The 25,821-nt window shown below is 48.2% G+C and overlaps 1 protein-coding gene across 3 annotated transcripts in view; it reads right to left on the bottom strand.

Annotated features, from left to right (window-relative positions):
• SH3PXD2A (SH3 and PX domains 2A) overlaps positions 1–25,821 on the bottom strand; it is a 259,159-nt gene that overhangs the window by 175,072 nt on the left and 58,266 nt on the right. For 2 of the 3 annotated variants that reach the window (XM_059821278.1, XM_059821277.1), the window contains exon 3: positions 6,969–7,044. In XM_059821278.1, the coding sequence (XP_059677261.1) occupies positions 6,969–7,044 (76 nt within the window). Of the gene's footprint in view, positions 1–6,968; positions 7,045–25,821 lie in introns of those variants that run through there. The other variant, XM_059821279.1, reaches the window with a different exon arrangement.

The raw sequence follows: 25,821 nt of genomic DNA on the forward strand, positions 1-25,821 counted from the left end.
GAAACAAGCCAAGGACCTGTTAGTCATCTTGCTAACACACTACCCTGGCTCAAATGTAAGCTCATTTTAAACCTGGAGGCACCATCCCCTTTCAAGGAACAGGCAGGAAAACTGAGAATATATATATTAAAAGGAAATTATATTGCATTATGGAGTGGCCCCCAAAAAGCTCTCCAAAGCTGTTCAAGCCGCCAGCATCCCATACTGCAGTGCCATGGGTCACCTGCCCACCCCCTGGCAGCTCCTCTGAGGTGGGGACAGGGGACTGCGATGCTGATTTACTGCAGGTGGGTAGAAGGGGATGGGGGGCAGAGCCCCTCTTTCTCCATCTGAGAAAGTTTGTTGCCTCATGTTCAGGAAAGCACAGCAGAATATCTCAGTTATTTGTGTTACACAAGTAAGGCTCAACAAACCAGACATCTGAGACTCTTCTGTGTGTATGTGTGCGCACCCATCACGCCTGCCACACTGCTCCTGCATATTAAAGGAATGCCACTTAGGATAACTTAATTCATATTTCAATCTAAAAAGTAACATATTACTGGGTTTAAGATAAAGAGAATTTTATCTGATCTCTCCTTTTTTTTTTTTTTTAACCTTTAAGCTGCATTTTGACTGGCTCTGAACTGCTGTAACACTTTTCATTTCCATGTAGATCAGGAATTCAAAATTACTCCAAAGAAAAGTTAAAATCACTTACTAACACCATGTTGCCCTGGCTCAGAGTGCTGCAGGAGGGGATAATAAAAAACGGAAAACAAGTCTGAAATTAAATATATTTTTGCACATAAAATCCAGCTGAGAGTTAGGACAGGGAATGCATTTCCTTTTAAACACCCAGCTAACAACCACCTCTCCAAAGGAGAAAATAGCCTACAATAAGAATATCTCCAAGATTTCTAAGGGTCCTCCTTGGCCAGCATGCTCCTTACAGTCACCGTGCCCCCCACCTCCCGAGGTGGGCAGAATAAACATTGAAAACGCCTCGCATGCACTGACCACTGCTGAAATGCAGCACCTTTGACAAAGTTACACACGGCCACATCCCAATTCTGCTGATCCTGGTCTCAATTTACACAGGTGGAACATGAACTGCTGGATCTGAAGGTCACTGCAGTGCTGGTTGTTAGGATGAGCCCATCACCTCTGCTTCAGCGCAAGAATAACCGCCCAAGATCTCTGAACAAAATGCTGTTTCTCCTCCAGCCCGGAGCAAAAACAAAAAGAGCAAAACTGGAGTATACACAACCAAGAGGAAGAAAAGCTGCTCTCATCACCATGGACGAAATCCTGCTGTTGCAAACCTGCTCGAGCCTTTCTCCTCAGCTTCCTCTTCCCCAAAGACAGCATTGGAAAAGGGAGGAGGAAAAAAAAAACCCAACACACCAAACCAAAACCGAAAAGCAGGCATATCCACCTGGGATGCAGTTCATCGGCAGGAGATCTTCCCCGCTGCAGCCCGCGAGCGGCAGAAAGGGAGGCGAGGAAGGTCCCGGCCAGCGTTGGTGAGAGGTTATTCCCCGTCCTCCTGCATTGTGCAAAATGGGGAGGCTCCCGCCCGCTGCCAGTGCTCCCCGCCTGCCAGCACCCCTCGCCAGCCCCAGGTATCTGGGCGGTGCTGGGATGGCCTCCCGCGCCCTCTGTGACTGCACCTCTCCCTTCCCGCAGCCCTCCTGACTCACACCAGACTAGGCTCGGCTGGGGCTCGCACCCCTGGCTCCCGCTTTGCTGGGGGAACAGCCCCCAGCAAACCTCAGGCTGGGGGAAGAGGAGAGGCTGGGGCTTCTCTGGGGAACTGGGAGCCTTGCCCACAGATTAATTAGGCAGGCGAAGCCCTCCCAGCTTGGAGCAGCTCACCCCACTCCCCACCCGCCATTGTTGGCACGAGCCACACATTGCAGCTTGGGAGCAAAAAATGGGGCCAAACGTGCATTAACTGCAGGGATCTTCGTGCCACCCTGTATTTGCTGCCTGTCCTTAAAATGCCTCAGCAGGCATACTGCGTGTTCCCTCTGCCTTGGGGCTGAGGAAGGAGAAAGCCCCAGAGACCCCTTTGAGATGGTGCCGGGGTGTTTCTCTTCTCGGGGGAAAAGCAGGTCATCAGGGCACGGCAGGGCCAGACAATGGCTGATGACATCTCATCCACCATGCCAGCATCCCTCCCAGTGCCCCAGGACCCAGCCACCAAGCTCTGCCAGCAGCACATGCCCCAAAAAAGGATGCTTTCCTCTTTCCTCGCCCTCATCAAGGGAGGAGGAAAATCCAAGTGGGAAAGAAAGGAAGAGAGAAGGTGCCTCTCTGGCAGAGGCTCCCAAGTGCTGGAGGCAGGGAATGAAACCAGGCCGGGGTGTTGCTTCTGCAGCTGCCTGACCGAGCTGGTAGGGCAGCCTGTACCAACCCCCCGGTCCCCTGGGATAGGGCTCAGCTTCCCAAGGGTAAGGAAAATCAGGCAAACAAAGCAGTCTCCTGGAGCAGGATGTCTCCCTCTCCAGGCAGCAGGGAAACTGCAGAGCAGGCACCCCATGAGGATCTCCTCCTTTCAGCACAGTTTACGCAAAAATCTCCGATTTTTTCAGCGGGGCTCAAAACTGGTTTGAAGTCCAGACAGGGACCAAGCTGGAATCTGGGCAGAAAGTGCAAGGGGCTACCATCATTAATGCCCAGACCTCCGTGCTATGGAAAGCCCAAGCGCCTCTGGGGGATCTACAGCCCAGTAGCCAGCACAATGGGACAATTTCATGCCATGCAGCGTGTTTTCCCTAAGGCCATGCCTTGGAAGACACAGTGGAGCAAGAGGAGCTGACATCCCTCCAACTTCAGCTTTGTCTCCAGATGGCTCTTCCACTTAGTGCCAAGAGAAATGAAAAACAACGCAAGCCCTGGAGTCTTGGGTCAACCACTGCAAAACTGTTAATCCCAGGGTTGCATCACCCCAGCTCCATCATTTGTACTTGCCACTGTGTTCTCTGGAAGCACAACAGACCAGTCTTCTCCTTCCAGCTGAAGTTCCTTTGTTAACTACCTCAAGATCCCTGAAATAAGGGAGCCCGAATCCATAACCTCTTTTCTCTGATGATGCAGATACAAAAGTAGCAAAGCTCTGAGTCTACACTCCAAAGATATGGAGCAGGAGAGGTGATGGAGAAATCAGTGCACTGCAAATGTGCTCAACCAACAGTCCCACTGGTACAGTCAAACAGCGCTTTTCTTCTCTGTCTTCTTACAGTATCAAATAGTCTTTGGTCCAGAAAGGGTTTTTGCAGCAAATTTTATTCTAACTCTTCTACAGTCTCCCTCCATCCTCCCAAACAAAAAATTCATACCACCAACTGAAAAAATGCTCTCTGGCCATCCCCACAAACAGGTTTTCTTATGTGGTTTTCTTCTGCCTCACCTCCCTGACACAGACTTTTCCAACAGTAACAAGGGAAATCAGAGAGAAGAAAGGAAAAACTCATGGGAAAAAATAAAATGGGGGAAGGGAAGGAAAAATGTGAGGTTTTCCCTCTTGGTATGTTAAAAAAAAACCCTCACAGAAAAATTGAAGGCAGGGGATTGACTCTGAAAAAGTAAAACAAAACTACAAAATAATCCACAGGATGTCTTTTACAGGACTACCTGACACTGCTTATTATTTCCTTGCACCTCTTCACAGCACTGAAAGCTGTAGAGTCCTTACTTGTGTAAGAGGAAAGAGTGGGGAAAAATATTTCAAGAAAGAAATTAATAAAAATAATATAAAGGTGTCTAGAGGAAAGAAAAACTGCACTTCCCTGCTGTTGAACTTAGTATGGTCTCTCCTTGGTCGGCAAGGCTCTGAACTCTGTTACACTTTCCTGGTTTTTACAGTAAAATGCTTCCAGCACAGTCAAGTACTAAAGCCTGGTTGCCCCAACAGGGAAGCACCTTGCCCAGTAATTTGCAACCATATAACCACTCCAAAGCAGCAGCGGTGAGTGCGAAGGGGGCTATCATCTGTGCGGAAAGCAAAAATCACAGCCAACACATAAGACATCAGCAAAGCAGTAGCCATCTGCACCCAGGTGGGGATGAAACCTGCAGCAAAACACTTTTGGAATCTGTGCAGACAGCGGGAGGGAGAGAGATGTACAGCTGGGAGCTGAACAGGACAATAGGACACCTTTTGCTTTCCACATAAGTAAGGATCATGCACCACCATCCCTGCTTTGTGCGGGGTAAGCTGAGACATAGCATGACTGTGCCCAAGCTACAGGACACGGAGGACTGTCCAGCCTCTTGCTCCAGATGCATAGCCAAGCGGTGCTCCTGGCTGTACCAGGATGACAGCTGAGCACACGCTAGCCTGCTCCCTGTGGGAAGGAGACGTGGGACCTTGCTTTCACCCAAGGAGACCCTCTGCATGCCCTGTCTCCCATCCAGATGATCATGGATAGACCAGGAGGGTGTCCCAAGGGCCATTCATCTGTCAGTTTAGACATCTTCCTTTCTCCATCTCCATGCCAGAAACAGACCCAGCGTCCTGGACCCCCAACCCCTGCTGCGACTGCTAAACAGAGCGTAGGAAGAGAGAGGCTGCACTCCTCCTTCAGGTTGCACAACAGGCCACCACCACAGGGCCAGGTGGCCCTGTGGCTCAACTTGCTGCAGCCATCCCTCAGTTCTTCCTTACCAGCCCTTTGCTGCGGCAGGAGATTCAGGTACCACCACCACCCACTTCTGCCTATGGAGCAGTGGCTTCACAGGCTGCTGCTGCAGCTCCACCAGGCTACGGGTGACCTGCCCGCCAATCCTGTAAGCACCCTCTGCCAAGGTGTCCTGCAAAGGTGGCTCCTCAATTCCCAGGCTCAGATCATGCCTTTATTTCAGGAGAGCACCACAGCATCGCTGACAAATGGGAGTCACAGGCTGGCATGCATTGACTTTCTAAACCAGGCTTGACTGGGGGAAGTCACCCAAGCCTGCAAGCGGCACGGGCAAACCCTGGGCACTCAGAACCCAGCATGCAGAGTCACTCCGGCTTGGCTGAATCAGGCCCATAATAGGCAAGCAAGATCATAACATCTTCATAAAAGTAGGATTTAAGTACAAACATGTGCCCTGCTGTTTTTTAATTGAGACAATTTATAGCTAGGTATTCATTTCAGTAATCCACAGGTCCGGATGCAGAAATGCCATGCGTATTCTAATTACGGCAGCTAGTTTATTTAACAGAGTTTGACATTGTTTGACATTTAGCTGAGTCACCTTGTTCCCGGGTAAAGCAACAAGGTCTTTTCAGCAGTTCAACAAGAAAGAGGCAGAGATTTGATATCAAAAGTAGAATGTATATCACAGAAATTTTAAATGAAATACAGCTGAGGTCTATCCTATTCCGGCAGCTTCTCTCTTTGGGACATTATGTCAACCCAAATATTTTCCAGGTATAACTCTTTCCCTCAAGGACACGCAGCAGTACCCTCTCCCTCATGTTCTTGGAGGGTGGGAAGGGTAGGAAGTGTTGTAATGGGCATATGGGATGCATCTCATCCTCTGCAAATATCACCCACCCATATATCAGGACATCCATCACTAAGAACTGCACACAGGCTGAACATCAGTCACTTGCATTCAGCCAACATTTTTCTACGACAAAGTAAAAGAAATGGGTCAGTGACAATCAATACAGGAGGAACAACTGTTACCTGCAGACAGACATTTTCCTACAGCACCTCACCTAAAGCCATTTGCACTCCTGTACAGTGCTTTTCAAGGATCAAAAAATGCTTTCCAACAAGAAAGGCAGGCCAGCAGTATCCATCCTCATCATACAGAGGTTTCACAAATATTGGTGGCACAGCTGGAAACAAAGCCCATGCTTGGACTCCTCTCCTCATTCCAGGCTGGAAATGGAAGGCACCTCCCCTTGGCTGCAGAGGTGCTCGATGCAGCACAGAGCACTGCAGAGAGCAAACCCTGATCCTGGGGCTGCCTTCCAGAAGGCCCATGGAGGCTGCCAGGCTGCCGTGCCACTCTGCTGCGGCTCCGATGCTTGCGTCACGCATTTGCGCTGCTGTTTCCAAGTCCCTGCTTCCCCACACGCCCTGGAGCTGGGCTCACCACACATCTGGAGCAGCTACTCCGCCTGCAAACAGCATTGGGGACCGCAGCACGCTCCTGGAGAGAACTAAGCGCTTCCATCCCAGCTTCTCTTTACTGACCTTTGGGGAAGAGTTGGGATCTCTTTTTTATAGTTAAAGACAGAACGGACCTTTTAACAGGCTGAAAATACTCCATTTATCCTGACAGGCAGTGCAACGAGCCAAGTTTTAAACCAACAGCCAGAATCGTGCAGTCAGACAATAGAGAGCTGGCCCAAGCGTGCATTTCCAAGAGCACGCTGTGGTCTGGCTCATCTCCCCCGTGCCATCCCTGCAGTTGCTGCTGGAAGAAGCTGTGTGGAAGTGTGTGCCGTTACCCTGAGGATATTCATCACGTCCAGCCCCTCTCTGAAAGCTGTCAGAGGGACAGTGAATCACGCCAGAGAGATATTTACTTATCTTTTTGGCCAGCATTGCAGAAATCCCCGTTTGCATTTAACCTTCTTTCAGTTTCCTTTATACCCCTTGTGACAACTCTAATTACTCATTCCTTATTGTACAGTAACAGTGTCTGCAGAGCCACGGCATCCAGAAACAAAGATGGTGTCTCTGGTCTCCAGTGGCCTCCCAGCTGGAGGCACAAGCTCAGGCTGTCTGTTTGCACCCCACAGGCGTAGCCTCCCAGAAGCCATTGAATCCCTTCGTGCGGTGGGGCACAAGCCAACCTGAGCCTGAACAGCTGATGCAAGATCTCCTGGGAGCCCTAAACACCATGCCAGTTATCTTTGGAGGAGGTGGAGGTCTGGTATCACAGGACAGCATGTACGAGGTCCCAGGGAAAAGGCGTTTGTAAAATCGGTCCCCAACTGCTCTCACTCATCTTATTTAGGGCTTTTCCCACAGCATTACCTGGTAGAAAAGGGATGATTCTTTGCTTGGGGTCTTTCTGGCCTCCTTCAATAGGGAACTTGTCCAGAAGCTGCATCTGCAAAGAAAATAGAACAAACATCTTAGGGGGAAAATATGGACCGGCCCCATAGGAACCAGGGGGTCTCTTGGTCTGTGTGTCGTTTAAAAGACGATTAGCAAAGCAAAGCAACAGCAGGAATCCCTCTGCCTCATTGCAGGGGAGTCTGTACATAAAAAGGTACGACACAGTTCACGCCAAGAAAGGGAGGGCAAGTTTCTGGCAGCGCAGAGAGGCTGGGACAGGGCCCAGGCAGACATATGAGCCTGGCCTTGCTGCCGTTCTACAATTAGGGTCTCATCCTTCGTTACAAAACACACGCCTCGTCTCTAATCCACAGCCTTCCCGTGTTGGTGGAGACAGAGTTTTTACCTGTCCCTGCGACAGACCACCCGCCTGGCTAAAAAAGCTGTTCAAGCAACTGGATTAAAGGTTATTTAATAACACTCACTCTGCCTTCTTGCTGGCAAGGCACTGCCCACTGCCCTGGTCCAGTAAGAACAGTCCTGCTTTCCCAGGGAGATGGGTTTGGGGGAATATCTTCCACTGCAGTCTCTACACAGAGGACAGCACCAGAGAAAGGGGAGCAGGGAGGGAGCCCTGGGAGAGCAGAGTATCCCGGAGGACACCACCATGAATGGCCAGAAGGCACAGCTCACGGTGGATGTGCCCTTAGCCTGTGACAAGCACCCTTGAGCATGTGGTTACGGACTGCCCAAGCCAGAGTTTCACTCACATCAGCTAAGATTTTGCCCCATCAGCTCCTAAACCCTGCCCACCACAACCACTTGTTTCTAACATACCTCTAAGGGCTGACCAGGTTCAGGATCCTGAGCAGCAGAGCAGCAACCAGCCTTCAACCTGAGGAGCTCAAAGGGTTATTCATGGCTATGGCCAGCTTGCACGGTGGAGCAGACTGTTGACCACCAGTGACTTTCTCTGGAAGCAAGCCTAGGAAAGCAGTACACTGACCTGATGTTCCTAAATAAGCCCTAAAGTTTCTCTTCGGGTGATGAGCCTGGATGGACCAGCGCCACTGAGGCTGCACACCAGCCAAAAGGCCACGCACAACCTCAGCCAGAAAGGAGAAGAGCACCTGCTCCAGTGGCACCTTCATGAGCCTGCCCAAGAGAGACTGACCGCAGCCCTGAAAACTGCCAGAGCCTCTCACCCCTTCCATTCACCCTCTGCACCCTCCGCTGTCACACAGCCCATAGTGCTACCAAGATAAATACCCAAACCTTCATACTCCATTTAACCCTCTCCCACATGTCAGATGTACAATGCAATGCTCTGTGTCCCTGTTGATCTTACACAGGAGCTCTGTCTCCCTTTGGCTGGGGGAACACCAAAGCTCCTGCTAGCCCAGTGACCCATTTCCAACAGACCAGGAGAGATGTCTTTCAACCCTGAGGCCCTGTGGCCTCTGAGGAAGGTAAGAAAGGAAAGCAAGCAGTCCTGTTACTTGACCTTGCAGGACCCCTATCTCCTCACCTGAACTGCATCTACAAATACCTAAAGTGGCAGCAAAAGCTGCATGGGCGGGGTGGGGCTCATCAATCAGCATTTAATCTCAGCCATGTTATGTGTCCAACAGTGAGGGTGTGTGAGTTAACAGCTTTTTTGCTACCTCAACAGATTTCCTTTAAAAAATATTTTTTTGCTAACATGGGGAAAAAAAACAGTCAGGTTTTTTTTTTACTGTTTTTGTTTTAAGCACACAGAATCCTTCTCCTCTTCCACCACACACAACATCTCCAGCATTTTCACCATATGGTACAGCAAACCAAAGATCAAGAGGAAACTCGGGAGTAGAAGGAACATCTGTGCAGGAGAAAAAGTTAAAAGATCCCACATGTTTCCCCACCAGGGAGTCAGCCTGGTAAATAAATAGACCATAGCTTTGCGGATTGTTAGCTAACTCACTTTTCTGCCTACAGAGACATGTTTTTAATTGAAAATGGGAAATTTTGTTTTCTTGTAGGTAAAGCTCTGGGTGTCTGAGGTCAGGCATGGGCAGGAGTTTTGTTCAAAAGAGGGGGAGGGAATCCCCACTGACTGACTTGAAGTTTCACTGTTGCTACGCTTTTAGCCAGGAAGGCGATTCTCACTTTACTTCACAGTGACTGATTCAAGCTGGAACCGATACAGTCAAATTCCCATGGTTATTCTTGGAGTTAGATTAGCTTGGCTAATACAAGCCTTTTTAACCACATCAAGAGAGTCACAACGTGTATAACTTAGCGCTATTTATCTAAAGGGTGGATATCAGCAAAATAGATACAATAAACTGCAGCTGGAAGAGTTTGGCTAAGCTTTCCTGGACTACACTTTCCACCCTGGCTCTTGCCTCCGCTGGGAGGGTCTGGATGGCAGGGAGCTGGGGGGAGGCAGAGGCGCTCGGGAGGCCACCGAGCCAATTCATGGGGACGCAGCCTATCCCAATGCAAAATCTCCAGGAAGCATGGAAGATTTCTCATCTTCTTCAATATATGAAATGATATCCCAATGGGCAACGTGCACACATTTGGGCAAAACTGAAGACAAGGAGTGAAGTTGCTGCTCCTCTAAAAGGCCATACAAGGTTGGGCACCCATGGAGGAGTGTGACAGTCCCTCTGCCAGCTCCTGACCCCAGGCAACACTTGCCGCTGGCTTGTGGATCGGCCCCTGGACCAGTGAGTTGGGTCTGGCATTTGTGCTGCCCCAGTAAGAGAGACAGTCTGGTGTTGGGCAGCTGTGCAGGAGGTTCAGGAGGAAACCACTGGCTGAATCTCAGGCATGACATGGGAAACCCAACAGACCTAAAAAGGATCTGAGCAAGAACATAACTGCAGCCCAGCAACTATGCCCCTGTGTCTATGCCCGGCTGTACTCATTAATGCCTAAAAAAGCACTCCCAGGGTGACAATGTCTGTACAGATGAGTACTAATGGCATGGAGAACCTGCAACACAGACTAGAAGGCAACAACTGCCCTTCAGCTCTGCAGCGCAGCAAACCCGTCAGGATGTTAAAGCCAAAGAGCAGCAGAAGCACAGAGCCTTCCTCAGCACTTCCCTGCATCCAGTTCTGCCATTCAAAGCCAATGCAAGTTAGAGCTAAACTCCTAGAAAAGCAGGATTCTGTACCCTCCCACCCACAGAGAAGGACGCAAAGCAGAAGATGATGAAGAGATGGATGCAGGGGAAAAAAACCAGCAATGGGCCTGAATGAAACATCTCAAATCTCCCAGAGGTGATGGGGTATCCTGAGCCAGCGCCTAACAGCCCCACTCAGCTCAGCTCTGATAAGAGGAGACACTAACCATGGAGATAAATGGAGCAGCCGGGAATGGAGGGAGCTAGGGGCTGAACCACAGAAACTCCTCCTGGTAGTCACAGCACTTTCCCCATGTGGATGATTAACAGCCAAAGACCAATAAACAGATTTTCAGTTCGCTTAATTAGATGTCTGCGGAGCATCTGAAAGTCAGAAACTCTTTAGTCTGTGACAAATGTTTTTCCATTAAAGGAAAATATTATTGTTATCGTTGCAAATATACATATGATTGACTGATTAAAAAAATCCTTCACTTAATGCCCCAGGTTATTCTGCGCAGACATGGGCAGTCTCCAAAAGTTGTTGCTCGCATCTTTGATATATGACATTTAACTTAAGGACAATATTTGGTGAATATGAAAGTCATCCTGTCACCTAGAGTAAAACTATCCCAACATGAAGGGAGAGAAGGGAAGTCTGGATGCGGAGTCCCAAAGGATGGAATTAGGGCTGTAGCTGGCTTTGGGCAGGCAAGAAAACCCAAGCGGGCAATGCATTTTGGCAAACCTAGGGGAGCTCATAGTCAGTTAATCTGCTTACAAGTGGTTTTATGTGAATCCCACCATGGGGGAGCCTCCAATTGAATGACCGGTGTGATGAGCAGAAAGAAATCTGTTACCACGTCACTGTGTCACAGGGTGGGGGATCCGTTTGGAAATAGGGAGGGTATATGGAAACTGGGAAGTGAGCTTTCCACCTGTTTGGGCAGCATGTCTGAAGTCAGGCTGAACAAACACATCCCACTCCTGCTTCTGGCACAACACATGCACATCCACAAATAAGTCACCACCAAAATCACCTCCCCAGGCTTTGTCTCTCCAAACTGTCTGGGTTTGCCAATAACTTTCCTACGTAAGTCCTGCCTTTATGCTCTGAGCAGCTTCCTTCTTGCTTCTGCGCTAAACTCATTTAGAAGATTTGCTATAAACCTTGTGGTCCAGATTATGACTTTCTTACAGTGGTCAGCAAATGATCATGCAATTAATCCCATTAAAATTCAGGGGAAATACTCATGGTGTGAGTTGCTGCTCATTAAAATGAGAGCAGGCTCAGAGCATTGGCCCATTCCACTCCTTAATACTTGCACGTAACTATGAAATCACTTGACTTGCAAGAATGGAATAGGAAGATTTCAATGGTATCAACTCATAATAACTGGCCTTTTTGTGGAAGTCCCAGCTCCTGGAGGTGAGCAATTGTTTGAGAATCAGCATTCACTGTAAAAACTAACCAAACAAAAACTACTCTAGCTTTTATGGTGCAAAGCATAAATTTGCGAACATGACCCAAATTCATCCGTCAAGGTCCAGAAACTGAAAGGCACATAACACAGACTCTCCACACTTTTGATATAAATGTAGGGAGGTCTGGAAGCTGTCTTACAAATGCAAATGGGAAATAAGAGGTGTAGCCAGTGTCCTCACAGCTAAGCTGTTACTTCCTTTTCATCTCTTCTGCTTCAGGCCACCTATGCCTAAGAATGCAAATATGCCATGAAGAAAGAGATGCTCCTGCACACAAGGACCGTTTGGGTTCAGCAATCACCAGTTGACGGCATGCATCTATGTCACTTCACATTAGTTCTGCTGTGAAAATAAGATTCAGCCCCTGTCTGCCTTGCGATGGTACCACCTGATTAAAAATCTAACAAAGAAAAACAAGCTCCCCTTTGAGATGCTACAAGTAGCATCTCTGAGGATGAGAAACCAAGCATCTTCCTGATAATTATTTACTTACTCCATTTTATTTATCTTGGTTAGATTTTCATAAAACAACATTTCTTTCTGTTTTACATATAAGGACTTACAGCACCTGAGACTAAGTGGTGACTTCTCTTTTGCAAGAGAGGCTTTTACTCTGCTGTAAGCCAACCAGTGCAGGGGACATGAATATATGAACTGTTTAATTGCCTGATCCTGTGGCATTTGCCAGTGGGAACTTTGTTCCTGATCTGGTCTTGAGGTTTTGGCAGTTTGTGACCAAATCTAACTCCCTGAAATTAATCCACTGAGACAGTTACCTGACCTCCACCTATGCCTTACACTACAGACTCTAGCTGGAGTTTCCTGCTGGGCTGTTAATTCCTCCCCTTCCTTCCTTGCAGCAGTTTTAACTCCTCCCCAGTCGGAAGAGTGAAGTTCTCCACACCTCTTAAAAAGAGCAAATTAGGACACCCTCATAATCTGTTATCAGTGTGCATATCTTGCTGTTTCCTTTTCAAGTGGATGTAGGTTTGCCATGTGCCCAGATAAAATCAAAGCCCCACTGGAGGTCAGCATTGCAATCATGGGAGATTTATTTTAACACACAAAGACCCTGAGGATGACTTTCATCCAAACCCCTTTGGCAAGCAAAACAACATCCATGGCTGCAAAGGGACTCAGGACTCTGACCTTTTGCAGAGAGATGGGGCCTCGCTCCCCCTCTGCAGTGTCTAATTTACTTTTGTCCCAGAGAAATAGCAGATGAAAATCAAACCACGACTAAGAGACTGAGAGCAGCAGATTTTTTGGCAAGGTGCCCCCAGAAACACAAGCGAGTTTGCCACCTTACTCTCGGTCACTCAAGCGGTCCCAAGGCTACAACTCTTCCTGCACTGAATGCCAAGAGATGTATTAGCTTCCCGTTTTCTAAGTGCTCATTAGAAAATGTGTTTTTCATTAAAAATGAGGCAAGCTGGCAATAACTTTAATTTAGCCACTGCTGGACTTAAAAAGTTAAGTACTTGAGGACAGTTAGGCACCAGGCACATGGCGATCCCAGCTCTTGGTGATCCCTTCTGATGAGGCTGATCTGAGCTCGGAGTCCCAAGGAGGAAAGAGGGGCTACAGCCAACTGAGACGTGGGGCAGAGGAGAGGAGGCATCTGTACATGTATGGGGTTGTGTGCACACTTTTAAGAGAGGGCTGCCAAAGAAACTGGAAGAAAAGCAAAGGTGCTACCAGGGATCTGAAACTGGTGATGATGGAACTCATACTCTCAGCAGGAGAAAATCAGAAAAGGTTGAAAGTCCCTGATGTAGATAACGAAAGCTTAGATGAGAAGGGGAGGTGAGATATCAGAATAGAAGAAGGGTTATTAATTAAAACCCTGAGGAGCAGCAGCAATTTCCTTTCATTTTGAAGTTGAAAACCAGTTGTGCTGCTCGCTGACATGACTGATGGTTACAGCATCATCAGCTATATTTTAAGTTATAAACGGTGTGATCTGCAAGAAAGGGAAAGGCCGGAATCGGACTGAATTCTGCCGTCTGCCAGGGTTTTCCCACGGATAAACCTCTCTGGCCCTGTCTCTGCTTTTGCATCTGCAAAATGCGAGGCCGATCGCAGAAGGTTGGCATGCGATTTAATCAAGAGCCATCAAACGCTCTGAGCCTTATGCTGCAGAGCAGGAGTCAGAGACTGAATTCAGAGGAACTGCACTCTTCTAAACTCAGCAGGACAGAAGCAAACGGAAAAGTATTATCAGTGGTTTTCAGATATGCTTATCCTCCCATTTGTGGGCTCATCCATCTGTAGCATATTCCAAATCCTGGTTAACCAGAGCATTCAAGGGGGTCTTTCACTTAAGGAAGATGGTTAGTCACCATTTCCAGCAAATGAATCTCATGCCAACATACCAGCATTTAAATGCCAGCAGGTGAGAAGCAAGACAGTAGAGAACACGAGAGCCCATCTCTACAGAGGCACCTTTTATATGCCTGTTCAGAGAAGATGATTTCCTAAATGGTTTCATTTCAGGACAGTTTTTCTGCTAAGATTAATCAGCAGAGTGTCCATGACATAAGTGGAAGGACCTGATTTATTCCAGCCCAGGACCTGAGATCAATGCTGAGATCAATGACAGAAGCTCACGCATGATGGGGAACAAAATCCCTGTCCTTGGGGCAGATCCCTCTGCAGGATACAGCTGTTGGAGGACTTTCCCTGGATGTGGGTCACATTGAGCTTCTTTTTATTCCTCCTCTGCTTCACCCTCTCACAGGAACAACAAACCAGTTTGCTCTCATAGACACAAAACTGCAGGAGATCTGCCTAACTCCCCAAATCAGCCAAAACAGAGCTGTTCCTGAGCATAATAACAATTAGCAAAAGTTTGCAAAAGACTTGGAGATCTTTGGGTGAGGGCATGAAACAGACTGAGCGCAGCACAGCCCATCTGTTAGCTGCTCACACGTATAACTGACATCGTATGCAGCAGAAGGAGGTGAAACTCCATCTCTTCCTAAAGCAGTAACCGGTTCCACACTGCAGCAGGAATAATTATATCAGGCAATCAGTGACACTGGCTCTCTCCTGGTGTTACATGATGCCACAGCATGCAAGAGAACTGCATTAATCCAATCCCTGAGAAGCAGCAGCAACTGGCTTTCCTTTTATTTTGAATGGAAAAAAAAGAAAATTAAAGCAAAAACCGTCCGGATAACCGGCTGACATGCCTGACAATTACAGCATTCTAGGATATGTTCTGCATTAAATATAGTGCAATCCATGAGAAAGTCAAACAAAAGCAGGAAAATGCATATAAAATAAAGAGAACAGACATTTACAGCATGGTGTAATCCCCAAAGGGAAAATGCCTCTCTCAGGTCTGAAAATTTCCACCAGAAATCTTGGAAATCTTACAAACCTCTCAGTATCCAAGTAAAACAGCCAGAGGAGGAGGAGGAGGGAAGCAGAGACTGGGGGTCTTTCCCCAACACGACCGATCAAAAGAAGGAATGTTGTTTCCCAGCCGAGACATTTGCTATTTTTCATACAGAAATGCAGCTTTCTCTAAAGGCTCCGCGAAATGAGCCCAGCATTTGTGGCTAACACAAACTGGCAAAACATTCGGAGGTGCTGGTTTGGGATGACAGAGGCACTTGGTGCATCTCTGAAGAGCTGCTTAGAAAGCCCAAACTGTCCCTTCACAGAGCAGCTATTGATGTCTCCTGCCAGAAGCATTTTCTTCCCCCAGTACTAAATTAGACCGGCCTCATCCGACTTAACCGCACTGGAAGATGCTGGGACAAAGGCTACTTCATACTTTTCCATCTACCCATGGTGATTATACGTCCCTTGTTACTCTGATATCTACAGTGGATTTGTCCCGACAGCATCCCTGGGAAGTAAGGCCATACGGTAATGCCTGTTTTAGAGAGGCGCGGAGATGAATGCTGCGGTTATGTGGCACAGCAGGATCATGCAGAGATGTCAGAGCCACACTGATGCCATGCCCCATCAGGTCGATTAGCCAAGTTTCTGAGGAAGGTTCATAATATTGGGAGGGGATGCAAACATTTTGACTTTTTTCCAGAGCTAGCACATCCAGAGTCAGCCCAGGTGCTCAGGCTGTTCAACGTGGGAATGTCCTAAAACGCTCACTGCAGGTCACAGCAAAAATCCTGGCTGGGGAGAAGAGCCGACCTCAACTGTAGAGCATCCTGCCTCACCTCCTGCAACTTTTTATCCTTACAAAAATCACAGGCCTTGAAGTGTCCCTTCAGACTGCACACAAGCAGCAAGAGACCAACATGCTCTGGTGACAGACACTGCAGCAATGGTGACAATTGCCCTTGGACATTAACGGGAGCGGGACCAAGCTCTCCCATAACACTGGCCTCTAGACAGCAGCAGAACTACATCTGACAGCACTGTCAGAGCAAAGGTCCCGTTTTTAATTAGAATGGCAACTCTAAGAGCTTCACTGAAAGGGAACAAAGCACCAAGGTCACTTCCATTAATCACCACTTCCTACATCACCTGGGAATTTTAAAAAATAGTTACCTTCCATTCTTCTTTAAATTTCAACCCTTTCAAGCCAACCATTGAAATACAGCATAGCCCCACTGAGTTTTTGGGTTTATTGGTGCATCAACCTTACTGAGCCACTCAGAAGGCCTCAAAATGCAAAAACTGCAAGTGCCTAAATCCTGCCCAGGAGAGACTGTTTGTTCAGGCAGGACATGCAAAGGCTGGATGGGTCAGTGGGAGGCTGCAGGGCTTCGAACCCTCCGGTCCTTAGGAAACCCCTGGCAGCACTGGCCAATACTGCACTGCAGCTGCAAGCGAGGTGCTGGAGGGTGCACCCTAAAAGCAGCACAGAGCCATTAGCAGAGTGCTGCTATTAATTACATACTTGCTGTTAGCACATATCACGCACCAGATATTAAGGTCAGCATGATTTGCAGGCTCGTTTGGTTTCGTCCCGATCTGTTTTGCCCAGAGCTGTCAGATCATCCAGGGAACAAAGCTCCTGACCTGCTCCACAGCACCACAGATTTAGGATGGCATCTTGTGGGAGGGGCTGGTTCTTCATTTAAGGGGCCCCTTGTGTGCCAGTCTGACTCCTCCTGGGTCCAGCTGGTCCCCCAGAGCAATAGAGGTGGTCAAGGGCTGGTGAATCTTCAAACCTTCCTCATTCCTTTCTCATACAGATGTAACTGCTGATTTCATCAGCGTTTTAGGCAGGGGCTACCCAGCCTACGCACTCCATCTCAGCAAACTGATTTTGTTTGAACCGGTGCAAAGCCTGGTGCAGGAACGCTCTGAAACCTGATTTATACATTGGATGGTCATTTATCTTGCACCCACACATCCTTAGAGAGACTTCTGCTGTTCACACAGCAGTGACCACCACTTTAACTAAACCTGCTTAAAAACATACCCTTAGTTAAAACTGGTAGAGTTTTGTGAGCCTGCAAGACTATTCCCCTGCTTACACCCCTATAAGAGAGATGAGACTTTAGCTCCAAATGTATGAAACTTAATCCCTCTGTTTTCATAATCTACATCTTCTCTACAGCCTGTTAGCTCTGCTTGATATATTGTCCCCTGGAAACCATGAGTAACTTCAATATTGAAAACAGAAACAATAGCTCTGAACACAATGGCACATTTCACTTCAGGAACTCCATCTGAAATGGTATCTACTCATCTCCGTAGGACACTGCTTGTAGCTCTGGGGAGATGGGGGAGAGTGACTGCCCAGCTCAGTACAATGAAGAAACTGTGCCAAACAAAACATAACCACAGGTTTTAACTCAACTCTGGGAGGAGACTCCTTTGTCTTTTCTCCCTCTCTCCCTACCTCCAAACCCCGAGATGTTTTGCCTGCGTATCTGGTTCCAAACACATGTGTCTCCCATCTTTGGGGGGATTTAGAAAGGAGCACAGACAACAAATCCCACCGCCTGAGCAGGCAAACGGAGCTGCACGTGTAACAGATACCTTGCTCCGGGCCTTGAGGGAGGTAAGCAGGCAGCCGGCAGGACAGGAGGTTTCCAACAGTTCAGAGTCAGCTACCAGCCTCTATGCTTCCAGCCCCAGCGTTGGCCCTTCTGCTCAGGCACTGACTGGCCCTGGGTGACAGCATCTCCCCAGGATGCTCATCTAGCACGTACGGACAGCAAAGGTGTTCAGTGCGCAGGAAGGACAGACTCCAAGCCATGGTGCCCGCTTGGGCTTGCAATGGAGGGAGGAAAGGATTTACATGCTAGAATATAAGAACAAACCTAGGCTTGCAACCATCTGCCCTCACCAGTGCCTACTGCAATGGCATCTCATGGATTGGTTTCTCTCTGCAGATTTATTGCTGGGCAGGGGAGACAAAATCCACAGGTATCAGAAAAGCTGTTTTAAGGACACCTCCCGTCACTAGCGCAACCACACAACACAGCACATTAGCTGGACGCTCAAATCCACGCCAGCTCCTTCCATTCGCTGCCCTGACGCGCAGCATGGACACTGTTCTCTCTTTAAAAGACAAAAGGGGTATTTGGGGAACATCTGAGTCCTTAAAGCCCATGCCCAGAAGAAGGATCCCAGGGGACCCAGGCAGCTGTCCCACAGGACCTTGCAGATGGGCGAGACTGTGACGCGAGGCTGCACCGGAGGGAGGGACAACACGTCCCGCAGGACAAACCCGACCCATCCCCTGAGAAGGGAGGCTGGGACTGAACCTTATTTTTGTAAGTACAAGTCTGCCTGAGGAGCTTTGTTAATTTAATTGAGAATAAAAGCAAACCCTGGGAAAGTAGATGGGTTTGGATGACGGCCATGGTGGCTGCGTGTGCACAGCTTGGAGCAGGGTGGGCACAGCGAATGTTTACGGGGCCTCCGCGTTACGCTCTGCGTGCTCGTGTGTTACTCCAGGATTTTCATTCAGATAATAATCATCCATCCCCGGACGCGCCGCTCACGGACCAGATGGTATTCTGCGTATTATACCAACTAATCACATGTAATATTTGGCAGGGTATTAAAAGCATCGATGGAGGTCTTTGACAACGGTGGGGTTTTTTTGGTCTTTTTTAATCTCAGTAGCTTTTAAGTGGCGCAGGCACATTGTCAAGAAATACTGTCAGGGCTGTGACTTTTCCAAACTTGCAGATGATAAAACTGCTACAAGTTGTGAGGGACAAAAAGCACACGGAGGCCAATGCCTGCATCCGGGTGGAGAGGGACTCCTTCCAGCTCCATCCTCCCATCAGGAGGTTTCCAGCCTGTATCCCTGCCTGGTGGTGTGTGCGAGACCTGACGGCGGGACTGTGGCCAGCAGGATCAGGTGCAGAAGGTACTTGGTACGCTACTACCTGCCACAGGCAGCATGGCGCTGCCTTTAAAGCCAGAGCTGTTGCGCCCATGCAGGAGATGCCTCTCCCATGCCCGTCAGGGCAGCGGCTTCCTGAGCTTTAAGCTGAGGGTAGCCGCAGGGCCACATAGGCTGCACACCAGCACCCCTTGCTTCATCGGCAGCTGGCTACATGTCCACCTTGCCAGTGAGCATCCCTGCCTGCTCTCCTCTGGCAGATGCTCTTCCAGCGACACGAGGAGAGGTGCATCACCAGGGACCATTTGTACGTAATTGGGCACGTACTCTGTCGTAAAATGAAAACACAAGCTTTCTCCAGCCTGCCTGGCCACACGTGCAAACCGCTGTGGTCAGGTGAAGGATACACACCGATTATATGATGCAGGTGTGCTTGGGTGATGCTAGGAAAGGGTCCTGGGGAGAGCAAGCTGCAGGGAATAGGCAGCCACAATTCATCCTATCCAGCAGCTCCTTCCCAAACCTTTCTGAGGGGAAGAAGGTGACCTACCAGCTGCTTTGGTGGCCAGGCTGATGTCCATCCAGGACAAGACCAGTGAGGATGTAGATTTCTATGCCTTTCCATGTCTTGTGACGAGCTTTAGAAGCTGGACGGGGCAGACAGGCAGGCCAAACAAGCGTGACAGTCATCTTGCATTGACCCTGCTGGGCACTGTGCAGGCATTCAGGGCTGTTTCTCATCCTCCCTGTGGGTTTGCACTCGCCTGTTCTGTCCTCCTCCCCATCACACAAAGCCACAATAAAGAGACATCAGAAGGATGTCCAGACTGTGGAAACATCCCCGCAGATGTGCTGGAAAGATGCAGGTACCACACAGCTCCCTGCCCCTGGCTCAGGCAGGGAATTAACATTTCACAGCCCCTCCCCGAAATTACTTGATGGTGCTTTGTCACAGAAAGCATCCAGGAACACAGTAACTTGCATCAATGAGATTCCAGCAATGTCCAGGCCCTTTATTTCCCTTACCAACAGCAGCCAAGCTGTCTGATGGCACTGATCTACACCTGGCTGCAGGTTTTGTGAGCCCGTGTGATCCCCGTGTGCTCCATAGCGTTATTTATTTGATCAGCCTTTAACGTCTCAGCATTATGGCTGTAACAGATCAGGCTACAACTTCTCTAGGGAACTGCCTCTTCAGCCACCTGCAGAACCTAGCCCTAAAATTTCAATTTTTTTAAAAAAAGTATCCCAGAAAAGAAGTGGTGTGGGGAGGAGGTGGGAGGAGAAACAACACACCAACTGCTTTATACCAGGACACAAGCAACTTCGAAAATTAGATTCCACATACGTACCCTGCTGAGGGTAAGATACCCTATTTCGGAGCACAGAATGGCCTGTTTCCCATCAGAAAGCAAGACACCAGCCTCATCCATTCCCGGCTACTCCCTTCATTATCAAACAGGGATAGAAAAGGGCATGGGAGGGCAGCAATTACACACCTGTGGTCAGCATGCATTCAAGCACAGCGAGCTGCTCTTTGCCAGCAACCCAGATGCAAAGTTATCTTGCTTAATTAGGGCTTCCTTTGGGGGGAAACCTTGGCTCAAGTAACTGAACAAATAAATTACACTACCAGACACACACGCATACACACAAATAACCTATTTTGCTCAGCCAGGTGCAGATGATTGTTTCTAGCCCTTCATCTGGGGCTGGTGCATGTCTCTCCATGAGGTCAGATGTAGGAGAACGTTACGCTGGCCAGGAACAGAGGAAAACTTGAGAGCAGCTTAAGAAAAACAGAAACAAAACTCAGAAGGAATTTTCCCCACTCTAACAGGTGCAGAGATGTGATTATACGTGCTTCAACACATGGGCTTTCAACACAGCCTGAGCATCACACTGCAGATCTAACAGGGTTAAGGAGGCTTTGAAATGTCACCCCTGCTTTGAACCTTGCAGATTAGTATCAATGCGGAGAAGGATTTGAAGCTGGAGAAAGATGCTCATATTTCGAAAGCAAGCACCAGCAGGTGAAGGAGCAAGCAAAGGGGCTGTTCTCCATTACAGGCAGCAAGAGCAGCCTGGGCAGGCGATCCCCTTGCCTGGATGTGGGACTGAACAGCATTAAACAGTGCAAATACAACAGAGGCTTGAAAACGAAAACAAATTTCCCTTCTTAGCCATATTGAGGCATGCAACAAGGCAAACCACCAGACAGCTTCACTTGCCCTTCTGTTAAAATCGAGCAGAAGAACATGATTCAAACATCAATGCTTCCTATGACAGATGGGCTGACACTGTAATAGTATCTCATCTACTTAAAAGCATCTCTCAAATGACAAAGGTGGAAACAAAACTCCAAACTTTATATCCTGAGTCTGAATGTGTCCCTCGAGGTATTGCTTTCAGATTTGATCTACGCAGAAAGAACCTATTTCTAACAACAGACAGGAATATGGAGAAAGAAGGAAAAACTAAGAGGAGGAAGAGATACTGCTGGGAAGTTATGGGGTTCATTCTCAGCATAATGCTGAGACTCGCAGGAGTCCGCCAGGTCCAGGAGATGTGCAGGTGCCCTGTGTGCCTGCAAGCAGACAAAAAAACAATGAAACTACTCAGAAAAGCAAGAGGAAGAGCCGATTTTCACAAAAGAAATGATGTCTAGGTTGCAGAAGGACCACTTTTCCATGCTTGGGCACTTCATGCAAAGGTGATTCTTTATTCCATGATGGCACTGGATTTTCAGGTACAATCAAATTCCCTTCCCAGGGAAACCTCTCTTACATTTGTCTTTGGAACCGGAGTCTCCGGGAGCTATTATGGTGCCACTGACAGCAGTGAGCAACAAGGATTGTGTAGGAAATGAGTAACTACAAACTGGCTTATATTCTTTACCGAGAGGGTGGTCAAACACTGGAACAGGATTCCTAGAGAGGTGGTCAATGCCCCAAGCCTGTCAGTGTTTAATAGGCATTTGGACAATGCCCTTAATAACATGCTTTAACTTTTGGTCAGCCCTGAAGTGGTCAGGCAGTTGGATTAGATGACCATTGTAGGTACCTTCCAACTCAAATACTCTATTCTATTCTAATACTGAAGGCCTGTAGGATGGACATACAGCAAGAATTTCCATATTTCTGCTGTTCAAGATGATGACAATCTCATAAGATGAGAATTCTCTGTGAACTTTTACCATCCTTGGACCAGAACCCAATACCTACGACTGAATTTAAAACTCTGCATAAGAACAAAATGATCAGTCTGAGTTTTCATCATGACCCCAGTCACTGCTGCATCTGGGCACCTGATGGCCACAAATTAATTTATCCTCTCAGAATCCATGGGAGATGAAAGCTCTTGCAGAATGGGGAATCCAAAGCCCAAATCTCTAAAACCCAGCTTTTCTGCTTTAGTCAGGGTAGGGCAAAAAAACCCCCAAAAACAGTGTTCTTTGCAGCCCTGTGGTGCTTTAATCATGCTAAGAAAATAAGACACAAGGTCAATACACCTTACACGTCTTTAGACTATGAACTACAGTTTGCACCGGATGTAGAAGTACAAGAGATCGCTGTTAAACTTGCCAACCCCATGAAAAAACCAGCCCCCAGTGCTGGTGGGCTGGAGCACATGGAAGCTGTGACTGTAACCTTCCCTGCACGAAGCTCTGGCTGCTGATCTCCCAAGGGCAGGGGCACAGCCAGTGCCCAGCACAAGTGCCTTGATCCTGAAGTCTCACCCCAGCTGTGTCCATCTCCCTTCCCTGTGTCGGTAAAACGCTGCTAGTAATGTAATGCTTTTATCTCAACAGCGAGCTCCCAAGCCTAACTAATCATGGTGAACAAAGGGATTATTTCTTTCAACTTATATTCATCAGAGCTTGTGGCTTCTCACGCATTTTCCAGCCCCTAACACCAGAGAGACCTACCTCTGCTCAGAGTTGCTATGTGCTACTGAAATACAAATAAATTAACAGGTCACCATGAGGGAAGGAAAGAGTTAAGTTTTCCATTCTGAAGACTTAAGAGCCTGACATATCGGAAATCAATTTTTTAAAATATATTTAAAGGGCTCTCTTTTATAGAGGGACTTTGTTATGACATGGAAAATTCACAGCTCCTAACATCAAGCCATGGGTGGAGGGAGTCTGGAGTATGAATTAAAAATAATGTGGTTGTTTGCAGAAATTAGCGGCACCGATTTAAATCCACACTCCCCTCCCTCCTCAAATAATCACCCTGTGAACGGAGGTGGTTTATGGAGCCCTCTGGAAAATGTTCCTCATGGCCTCCATTCCGAACCCAAAATAAAATACATCACATTGCAGCGAATACTTCACCAGGGTGCTGCTCTCTCTTCCCCCCAACCCACGCCTCCCATTTGTTGCTAATTAAATGAAACAGCAGGTGCTTAGACCACAAGCGCAGCAGGGCTGCAGGGAGCACAGTGATTAAACCCCCCTGGAATGTCTTCTTGGAGAGCTGTATCTTTCCAGGGACTGGACTCGAAGAGGAAAGATGAGATTAGAGGCGAGGGTTGGGTTGGTCTTTGGCTGCGAGCTCCACAATCAGAGGGCGCTTTCGAAGGATGGGTCACTAGAAACTTCAGGTTTCTGGGGAAGATGCTGGCTCCTCTCTGTTTTGCCAAGCCACCTTCCCAGCATCCGCAGCACGGGGCGCATGCAATATAGCGGGCTCTGCCTCTAGGCTGGAGATGTCTCCTTTCTCACCCAGTTGAGACCCATCATCCTAATGCAGAGCAGCCTCCCCCACACCAAGGCATGTGTGGGCAACTCAAATCTTCATGTAATGATTAGCAATGCAGTCCCTGAAGCAGGAGCCATCCCAGCCTAACCTTGGGCAAGGCCAGGGAACGGATGCACAACGAGCAAGGGTGTCAGAGCTGGCCGGGAAGATCATCAGCCGTGTCCGAACATGTGACACATCAGGCCATGCTAATGAGATGTTCCTAGTTGCCACCCAGAGCAAATGGGTGCGAGCCTGGAGATCAGTTTTGTAACAGCAGCTCATGCTTTGGGAGATGTTCTCACACCACGTCTCCTGGCACACCTGGTTACCTGCTCACCTCCACGCTGCAATCCCATCCACAGTCATTGTTCAGCATGGACTGAACCTGACCCGTTACCTTCATATGAAAGAAAATGGCCCTTGCTTCCCCCAATGCCATCACCAAGCCTCACCTCCTGACACCAGAAATCAAGCAAATCAAAAGGCAAATGCTGTTCTGTTATTGATAGGGCACAGGCAATGCTGTAGGAAACAGATGGGCATGGAGCAAGGGTCACTTACAGGCAGCCGGAGCTGAGTGCCCCATCAAACCAGCTCTCCCCTGCATCCTGCTCTGGGGCCTCCTTGTTTTGCCCCAGCGAAGTCTTTGCCATGCACCCCATTGACAGCCACAGCTCCCTCCCATCCCAGCATGCCAGTCTCCCTGTGGTGACTTTCCATCAAGATAAGCTGGGATGACTTTAATCCCCCAAAGGGCACCAGTGAGTACTAATGCAAGGGGACCCTAAACCAGTTACCAACTGGGATAACAAGATACAAGCCTGGAAATAAACTCCTCTTCCCTTCTACAAATTCCACTCCTGGCAGCAAAATTCCATGAGACCAGGACATAATCCCAAGAAAGAAAAGCACTGTTTATATTTCTGCTGAGCAGTTCACTTCTATTCGGTCACTCTGCTGACATTTCACTTCTTCACCAAACCCTGTTAGAAATGGCTGAGGGCTCGGGGGGAGGAGAGAGAACATGGTCATTAAGGTCTGGCTTAGCTACTGTAATACAACTAACATTTGGCTGTGTTAAAAAGACTCCCAGCCGAAGACTTCAAAGCATTTTACAAACTTTAATGAATAAACTTTCTCCAGGAGGGCTGATTATAGCCCCCATTTTATGGGTGGGTATTTCCAGATACCCTCCCTGCCACACCAGCAGTTCCCCACTTCTTGTTCCACACCGCAGACTCCTGGCTCCTAATTACGCAAAAAACATTGCCACACTAAGGCAGTGAAATATATTTTGACCTAAGAGTGGAACATGATTTGACATGAGGTTTCTTAACAGCTTCAGGCAGGAAACTACAGCCCTAGTGCTCCTGCAGCCCACAGCACACCCCTGCTAAGCTGTATAATCCAGGGCTGTCCCACATCCAGAACAACCCCAAAACTTTGCAGGGCTTCTCACCACCTTGGAAATTCTTTTTGTAAACTTCTCCCTTTGCTTAAGGATAGCCAGGGACCACCTTCACGGAGCACACCACCCTTTACTGCTCCATCTGCCTTATTGCCAGATCCAAACGGCAACTGAACCTCTGCCACCTCCTGAAACACCAAATGCTAAATCCTACCCTTATGTGTAAGCAAGATGTGTCAGAGATCAGCACCCTCTAACCCTCAGCATGGTAACACAATGAGTGTCACAGACAACTACACAGGTTTTTGCAAAGCTGCACTAACAGCCACCAATGCACCAAAAACTACAAGACAACCTGAATTTGTTACAGGGACACAGGGCTTGGCCGTGTGCCGTCCCACAACGTATTTTCCTCACCAGGAAGACACACGCACCCGTCTTGCTCAGGCAGCAGCAGCACATCACTGCAGTGACCAGGACCAGCCTCGACTTGGATTTCAAAGCTCCCCAGACCACAGAAAGGCCAAAACATCCCAACTCACTGTGCTGTCAAAAGCCAGAGACTAGCCAGATAAAAAGAAGAGCCTGTGAAATAATTTTTGCTCCAGGTCAATAAGATACACTCCCTGTAAGACAAAACTTTGATCATTAAACTCACCTTAGTCCTTTGAAAGAATTTCTTCCCTGTTATCGTTTTATTTAGTCCTTTTCTGCTATGCTTTCTAATTCCTTCCCATTTGGCATTTTCCTCTCTCTCTCACACAGTGTTATTGTGGTTTGTCCTTCAC

The sequence above is a fragment of the Gavia stellata genome, chromosome 9 (genome assembly GCF_030936135.1).
Source record: "Gavia stellata isolate bGavSte3 chromosome 9, bGavSte3.hap2, whole genome shotgun sequence".
NCBI classification, from domain to species: Eukaryota; Metazoa; Chordata; class Aves; order Gaviiformes; family Gaviidae; genus Gavia; species Gavia stellata.